Source organism: Argopecten irradians, chromosome 2, assembly GCF_041381155.1.
Source record: "Argopecten irradians isolate NY chromosome 2, Ai_NY, whole genome shotgun sequence".
Taxonomy (NCBI): domain Eukaryota; kingdom Metazoa; phylum Mollusca; class Bivalvia; order Pectinida; family Pectinidae; genus Argopecten; species Argopecten irradians.
This window is the reverse complement of record NC_091135.1, coordinates 8358623-8367826: the sequence shown is the minus strand read 5'-3', so window position 1 is coordinate 8367826 and position 9204 is coordinate 8358623. Positions and strand designations below refer to the sequence as shown.

The following is a 9204-nucleotide window of genomic DNA, read 5'->3' as shown; positions in this document are numbered from 1 at the left end:
GAATTGAAATCACACACAAAATAACTGAAGTAAGCCTCGTCCCCACAAAATTGCCAAGCCATAATTTAATTATCTTTAAAAATATATAGAATACAGCAATAAACACTATGGGACGAACATGTTTTACAATGTATATTCCAAGATGGTGAAATTCCCTTCAATCTGATTAAAATACAGATCCTTATTATCCTCCTCATGTTTGGTAAGAAGATCTGAGAAAATCCCATTAGAGGTCATGTCCAGGTGACCTTTGGAAATGGCCAATCAAATTGCTGCCTGTAAAATTTTGATAGTGAATTTCAGGGGACGAAATAGTTTGAAAAACTGTCAGAATTATTTTCGTGTACGTAGTCATTTCGCCCAAAGAGCACACCAAAGCTAAGTGTATATGTATACTGAGACGAAATGGCGTTATCAATTGACGTAGCAAGGTGTAGAAATGTTTTTGATCTGAAGTACACGTGGTAAAATGCTCATCCGAACACGACTCTTATGGGATGTAGTCAGATCTTCTATTTAACGGAATGGTTATAAGGATCTGTATTTTAATCAGATTGACATTCATTATTCATCAATTAAAATAAATATTCAACGGAAACAAGAATGTTTTGGTGCGACTCTGATAATGTATTTTAGGTACATCAAAATTAAAAAGAGACATCAAAATCTTGTTTAATAAAAATTCACAGTACAATAAAATGTGCATTATCATGTATAGGAGAAACACCGAAAACTATGGAATAGTCAAGATTAATAGAATCTTACATGGGTCTGTGAAGTGGACAGGGATATCTCAATCCGAGTGAAAGATTTTGGCCGGTCAATCCGAGGCTTGCCGAGGGTTGACGGCCAAAATCTTTCACAAGGGTTGAAGGGAAAGGTAACTATTCCACAGAAGCAGGTGATAATAGTCGACTTTGTCTCAACTATACCTCAAGCTATAACAATAGATGATTTTTGTTTGTTTGTTTGTTTGATTAATTAACGTCCTATTAACAGCTATGGTCATGTAAGGACGGCCTCCCATGTATGCGGTGTGTTGCGTGTATGTTGTGCGAGGTGCGTGTGTTTTGGGAGACTGCGGTATATTCGTGTTGCGTCTTCTTGTATAGTGGAACTGTTGCCCTTTTTATAGTGCTATATCACTGAAACATGCCGCCGAAGACACCAGGCAACACACCCCACCCGGTCACATTATACTGACAACGGGCAAACAATAGATGACATCACAGCCATGTTTTAAATGAGGAGTATTTAGAGTGATTGTCTTTTCTCAGCAGACGCACACAAGTAAGATAGGTATGTCCATTTCGAAGAAAGCTTCTGCTCTGCGATCTCTCCGACTGGAAAGAATGATGCTTTAGTTAAGGCGTTTTTACCTGAACAGCACGTCCTCTTGTTAAATTCCACGACCGTAGAATACAATTCAATTTGGATATTATTTTTCTCTTCTTGTATGGAACTATGTTTTGTGAGCATTACTTTGGATTCCATCCCCTGATCAATACACACATCTGTCTACTATCTGTTACTGTCCCTTTTGATTAATGTTCGGTCGTTCACAGTTTAACGCACCGCTACGCATACATACACGCTACACACCACATACACGAGATGCCGTCCTTACATGACCCTGAGTTTTAATAGGACGTTAATTAATCTAACAAACAACTCATTGAAAGTGGACATGTTCGGTTTGTTTGTTTGATTTAATTAACGTCCTATTAACAGCTAGCGTCATGTAAGGACGACCTCCCATGTATGCTGTGTACTGCGTGTATGTAGTTCGAGGTTCCACTCCCGGTATGCTGAGCGCTAAGCAGGAGCAGAAACTACCACTTTTATAGACTTTGGTGTGTCTTGGCCAATGGACAGAACCCAGAGCCTACCTCACATGGGCGAGTGTTCAACAAGAGGCCAAAAGAAAGGCGGTGTCAAGGCAGGTCCAGTTGATAATAAACAAAGATTTACGTCACTTGCTAGTTATCCATAATGCATTGCGCGCTTCAGTCAATCGGGTGAATGACATACAGACACGTGATCGTTTTACTACGTATTTACTTTACAAAATACATGTGTTATATGCATAATTTAGTTTTTACGCTCTGGGTAATTCATTTATGCAAATAAATTGATAATATTTTGCATGGTTATTGTCTTCAACAATATAAACAATTTCATCTTTGGAAATCAACATTTCCATAACAAGAATATGATAATAAAACACAAATCATTATTTTCAATGTAGTAACATACAAACATGGATAGTGTTAATAACACGTGTCAATACATCCTCGTATCAACCGTAGAAATGCAAGTAGCGCACGTTCCACGAGAATTAAGCGAATCTTGCTGCCGAATTATCAAACGAGCTACACGTAGTATTCAACCATATATAAACTGGCATTTCCTAGCAACGTTTTATTCCTCACATAACAACATGGCGATGTGCAGCATTCTTTTACTGTTACTTGGTATATTTATGCCATTTTCTTCACGTCCTGCAGGTAGGGCGTTAGAATTGTACCTGCTGCCCCTATTGCATGATCGTAAAAGGCGACTAAATTTAGGATCTTATCTTTTCTCTTCTTCCTAACTGACTTTATCTTTCCTAATGCCTTCCTTGGCATCGCCTCACTTTTGGCCTTGAGTTGAGCGTTCGCCCCTGTGAGGAAGGCTCTGGGTTCTGTCCCCTGGCCGAGACACACCAAAGTCTATAAAAGTGGTAGTTTCTGCTCCTGCTTAGCGCTCAGCATACAGGGAGTGGGACGACTGGTTCGCCCGTTGTCAGTATAATGTGACCGGGTGGGGTGTGTTGCTTGGTGTCTTCGGCGGCATGCTTCAGTGATATAGCACCATAAAAAGGGCAATAGTTCCACTATACAAGAAGACACAACATGAATATACCGCAGTCTCCCAAAACACGCACCTCGCACAACATACACGCAACACTACGCATACATGGGAGGCCGTCCTTACATGACCATAGCTGTTAATAGGACGTTAATAAATCAAACAAACAAACAATATTTATGCCATTTTCTTCACGTTTTGAAAAAAACATGTGGTAACACTCTCCATGATTGTTGGACAACAGGCAATATCTCGCTACTTGACCGACGACATGTCCTAAAAAGGCCATGTATGTGTTTAATAACCTCATTGCCAAGAATGACAGAAGAAACCAGTCCTGCAAGGACTGCGTTGAAGACGCCGTATCTTTACCGGCTGCCGAGAAAAGAAGATTGGGATTGCCATCCGAGAACACCCAGCTTCCTATCCGTAAAGTGATCAGTACATGTACATGTAGCTGTAGTACATTTGTATGTGTGTGTGTACATATATATATATGTGTGTGTGTGTGTGTGTGTGTGCGTGTGTGAGTGTGTGTGTGAGTGTGTGACTGGTATTGTTTTCTGATCTATGAATTGAATTTCAATCCCACCTGATTGGTAGGGTATAATCAAGGGAATCACCATGGCTAATTACAGGCCATAAATAAATAAATTATCTGACTGGAAAATGAAACAAATAACATATTTACAAATGGTGTCTCCATCTGTAGGATCAAGTGATTTGGCAGACACCTCAACAGGATCAGCCGATGGGGCAGACTCCTCAACAGGATCAAGTGATGGGGCAGACACCTCAACAGGATCAAGCAACGGGGCAGACTCCTCAACAGGATCAAGTGATGGGGCAGACACCTCAACAGGATCAAGCAACGGGGCAGACACCTCAACAGGATCAGCCGATGAGGCAGATACCTCAACAGGATCAACAGACTGGGCAGACACCTCAACAGGATCAGCCGATGGGGCAGACACCTCAGCTTGACCAAGCGATTGGGCAAACACCTCAACAGGATCAAGCGATGGGGCAGACACCTCAACAGGATCAAGCGATTGGGCAGACACCTCAACAGAATCAGCCGATGGGGCAGACACCTCAACAGGATCAAGCAATGGAGCAGACACCTCAACAGGATCAAGAGAAGGGGCAGACACCTCAACAGGATCAAGTGATGGGGCAGACACCTCAACAGGATCAGCCGATGGGGCAGACACTTCAACAGGATCAAGCGACGGGGCAGACACCTCAACAGGATCAAGCGACGGGGCATCTAAACTAATGGAGAGTGTACAGGCTGTACATGAGACCCCGGTGAATATTAAACTCGATAAGATTATCTACTTCGCTCAACAAGTAGAGAACTAGGGTATGGAAACCAAGAACACTGGTCTCCATGTAGTCCAGTTCCTGGTAGAAACAGAAGAGGTTGGCCTCATTGAACTAGCTAAGGATTCGTATAGGAAAAATGCTAAAGCCTCTGCCATGGTGATTTTATGGGCAATGTAATTTAAGCCCGTTAAGGCACTTTAATACTCCTCACCAGTACCTAGTCGTAGACAAGGTGTCTTCGACCAGGTACGAGCGATGAAATTTCAGTCCTACTTAGACTGCAAAATTGCACAAACCCTAATAACATTTCTGCTCTATGTATGAAGAACTATTTCAAAGAATCATAAATTAGGGACCAACAAAGAAATACCTTAACCATGAACCAGGGACCATCAAAGAATTACCTAAAAGAATCATGAACCAGGTACCAAAAAAGTATCATTTAGTAAAGATCAAGATGATGTATTGTTAATCGATTGATAATGTCCAGCTATTGATAAAATAGGGAAACAGACCACTTGTTGCGCTGGTAACTGTTTATGTGCAATAAGGTAACATTTTGTTTTGTAATACTGAAACTGTTCTGTGCAATTCGATAACTTATGTAACCAAAAGAATTGCATCACATTTTGAAAACATCGATTTTCTTACCATTTGCCCAATGTTTACAGTTCTTTCAATCGTTACTCTTTGTAAGCAGATAATGGCTCGATTGAAATATTTGACTTTAATGTGTTTCTATTATAACCAGCAATTTAAGGTTATTTGTTTGGGGTTTATAGATTTTTTTATTAGTGCAACTGGTTCATTAGCGTGGATGCATAATGGCGTATTGTAATATACGAATTCCACGGTTTATATATATTGGTTTTTGGATGTATTCTGTGCTTTGTAGAAACGGTCCTTGGTTCCTTAATGACCTAGGGACCATGTAAGATTCACGTAAATAGACAATATCCCGGGGAACCATATAATAACCACATTAATTTACAGGGACATGGGGCAATCAATGAACTACCACAATTTACAATGACCTATAGATCATATGAGAACCACATCAAGTTACGACATCCCGGGGACACACAATTTTACTATGGCCTAGTGACCATATAACAACCAGATCAATTTACAATAACCCAAAGACAATCAAAGAACTACTTAAATTTACAATGATCTTATGACCATCAAACAACAACCTTAATTCGCAACGACCTGAGACCACTAAAGAACCATTACTATTTACAAGGACTTTTTGACAATCAAAGAACTACCTGTAATAACAATGAACAATGTAACACATTAGAACTACATCAATTTACAATGACCTTGGGACCATCAGATAACAATACCAATTAGCAATGACCTTTGAACTTTGAACTACCTTAAAGAACCACGAACCAATGATCATCAAAGAACGACTTCAAAGAACCATGGACCAGGGACCATCAAAGAACTACCTTAAAGAACCATGAACCGAGGACCATCGAAGAACAATTTCAAAAACCATGAACCAGGGACCATCAAAGAACCAGTTCAAAGACCCATGAACCAGGGACGATCAAAGAACCACTTGAAAGAACCATGTACTAGGGACCATCAAAGAACCACTTCAAAGAATCTTGAACCAAGAACCATCAAAGAACCACTTCCAATGACCATGGCCAAGGGACCATTAAAGAACCCCTTCAAAGAACCATGAAACGGGGACCATCAAAGAACCATTTCGAAGAACCATGAACCAAAGACCATCAAAGAACCACTTCAAAGAATCATGATCAAGGAACCATCAAAGAACCACTTCAAAGAACCATGAACCAGGGACCATAAAAAAACTACTTCAAAGTACCAGCAATTTCAGTTGATTTTTTTGGATACTTTAGTTTTAATAAGTGTTAACAGTTCATTAGCTTGGTGTTTTGAATACATAATGATTTTTGCAATAGAATAATTCCGTGATCTTCATATTTTTTCTTTGTTTTGTTTTTTGATCGGATTTTGGTACTTTGTAGAAATAGTTCATGGTTCATTAATCTTATATAGGTCGTAGTTCATGGACCGATGATCTCTAAAACTATTACTTGTAAATCCTGGTTTTTTAGCATTAAATTAATGATACGTGGTTCTTTAAAGGTCCTTATGTTATTTTTCTATAATCGTTATTTAGTGTTTTTATCTATTTTTCAATTATTTGGGTTGGTCGGTATGTACTGTGGTTATTTGGTTCGGCCTATGATCGGTCCTAGTTTATTGGTATCAATTTTTACCTATGGGTATTTTTACAGAAATGAAGATTAACATTTTATTATAATTGGCATGTTTTGTTTATATTTATCTTTCTCCTTACATTGTAGTTAACATGATGGAAGATAAAAAATCTGCCATGGAGGAAATGGACATGTTTGTGGCAGAGGAGGTTGCAAACATGCAACATTCAAGCTCAAACCAGGTCAAGGAGTTTGAACTGAAATTCGCCTCCCAACATGCTGATATTCGGGAACTTAAAAGTGGGCTTGGAAAGCAGAAGCGAGAGTTGCTAGAAAAGGACAAGGAAATAGATAAATTAAAGACTGAGGTTGAAGTCCATGCGCAAAGAATAGAACATTTAGAAAACGAAAAGAACTCAGCAACATTTGTAGTGACGGCCTTGCAGGCCGGAATCAACGCTATTCAGGATCTAGTAGACATGCTAATAGACAGTTCTGTTATAAACGCATTCACGAATATCGTGTCTACACCTAGACCCATACTAAACGTTGACAATGTTTTACCAGTCCACACAACTCCGGCTCATAATATTGACACCGCTGTTCTAGATTATCTAACCCCATACATGACTGCGTGCAGCAGCAATGATAGGCTTTCGCGGGAACAGAGAGCGTTTCTAAGAATGTTTGTCTCCAGTCATCGCTCGGAAAGTGTAAATGACGCTTTGGCCAAGAAGTGCATCGACGAAGGAGTTGAAAAAAAGATCTGGTCTTTGGAATTCCGCCCTGATACAGAGAAAGACTTTTTTGAATATCTGAAGGAAAGCTTCCGAAACCATCTAAAGAAGGAGAGAGTCAGATCACAAAATAAAGAAAAGAAGGAAAGACTATCAGCACTAGTGAATCAAAAAAGGAAATCGATGAACACGACCAATTTATTATTCAACAATACAATCGAATTGTTCATAATGTTTCAAATCTGCAAGTAGCAGTGTTCTTATTTTCTACTGTCGTACACATTTTGTTTAAATTTATATAACCCTTTTCAATGTCATTCTTCGATACCTTAAGGTTCTACATCTGTGAAAATAATATCACGTTCTGATGACTAAAGTTTAGTGAACGTGAAGTCAATCCATTATGGAATAAGCTATGACAAAGGTTATATTCTCTTGTGCTCGTTTGTGAGCTTTTGCAAAGTTTTATGGTTTTCATTTTCAAAGAATAAACATGTAATTATTTTTTTATATTATCAAACTGGTATTTACAAGTTCATAATACTACAATTAAGTCATTCAGTGACTATTAATATGCCGTTTTCTTCTTCATGTGTAGGTGTTGATTACAGAATATAAATTAAAAGAAATATTCGGCCAATGATGAAGCAATTAACCCTAGTGTTGTAATTTGCATCTGTAATTTCATTTGATTTATCAATAGAACGACACTGCTTTTGTATCATTCTATTTTCATGTTATCATGTAAGTAGTTCTTAATATTTAAAGTCCAGCCTTTATTGTAGATACCTGATCGTTCTTTAACGTCGTACATGAATAGTTTGCAATTTGCAGAGCATGAAAGCCGATCGCAGATGGTCCGTTACCCTCCGCCGGAAGTCCCGTCGCACTAGGTAGTTAGCGAGCCGGTTTCGGTAAGCCGAATCCGGATTCCACAACACTCTTCCCCCTTCTGTATGGAAGTAGATAAGGTTAGACAAATAAATTACCAGAATACATATTATAAAAGCTATTTACATACTTATATACAATATTGAAACTTGGGGACTAATCAAGCAAGTAGTCGGAGAGCCAGGCAGGTCTCCTCCAACATCTGGTCAGCTCAACTCCTCCGTCATCCGGGTCAGTATCGGTAGCCTCAAGGGAGTCACTGCCTTAAGAGTTAGCCCATTGGAGTAACCTAGCGTTACGGGCACATATGCCGTCAATCGCTTTGGTTTGTCATCTTCTCAATAGAGAAGAACTTCAGACAATTTATGTACAGGAGGGGGCTGGCCGGTGTCTTAACTCTGGGGCATGGGTTGGCCTACCGCCTTACCCCGGAGTTGTTTAAAGGTACCTCGTTTTCCGGTGAAGGTGACCTTAAGCGATCCCTCTGGGGAAACTAAGATTTGTCCGGGCAGTCTAGCAAAATGACCCTCCCTGTTACACCGAAAATAGGCATTGCACCTAACTGGACTATGAGGCCTCTGTTGGGAACCAAATCTTCTAGGAGTTCGTTCTTTGCTCCTTCAAGATCTGGAGTATCTGCTCCACTGAAGTCCTTGTATAGTCCAAGACTCTCTGTCTTGGCCAACCGCTACTCTAGTTGTGCCAGGGTTGACTCCTGCACAGGAGATGCTCGAACCTGGAACCCTGAGGCTTCATTCCGACCCTTCTGGAAACTGACCCTCCTTGCCTCTTGTCTCTTCCCGCCAAGTATCAATCTTTGGTTAGTGGAGGCCAGTTTAAACATTGCCACTGCCTGGTCCAGGGTTTCTGGGGCCTTATCCATTGCGGTCAGGGCAGCTATCTTGTCTAAGTAACCTTTAAGGAACGAGTCCACCGCAAGTAATTGTGAAAAGTCTTCAGGGGCATTTGGGTAACCATCCATTATCAGCTCCTGAAGTCTTTTTGCAATCTTTCCTCTGTCTGATATCCTGTAGCTCCCTCCTCACCAGATTTAATAGGTGGATCCTTCGTGCTGAATCTCTCCACCAGATGGCTTAGAAGTCAAACTGTGTGATCCTTGATCTGGAAGTGAAGAACTTCAGGGCTCTCCCTCGAAGACACTCAATCAGTTTGTCCAAATTCTGAGGGTT

At 40.1% G+C, this 9204-nt stretch overlaps 1 protein-coding gene across 1 annotated transcript; it reads right to left on the bottom strand.

Annotated features, from left to right (window-relative positions):
* Window positions 1–3485: 3485 nt before the first annotated feature.
* Window positions 3486–4599, bottom strand: LOC138316416 (skin secretory protein xP2-like). Its single transcript, XM_069258110.1, has 2 exons — window positions 4587–4599; window positions 3486–4147 (listed from the first exon to the last, which is right to left on the bottom strand). The coding sequence occupies exons 1-2, from the start codon at window positions 4597–4599 to the stop codon at window positions 3486–3488; spliced, it is 675 nt and encodes a 224-aa protein (XP_069114211.1).
* Between the last annotated feature and the right edge of the window lie 4605 nt (window positions 4600–9204).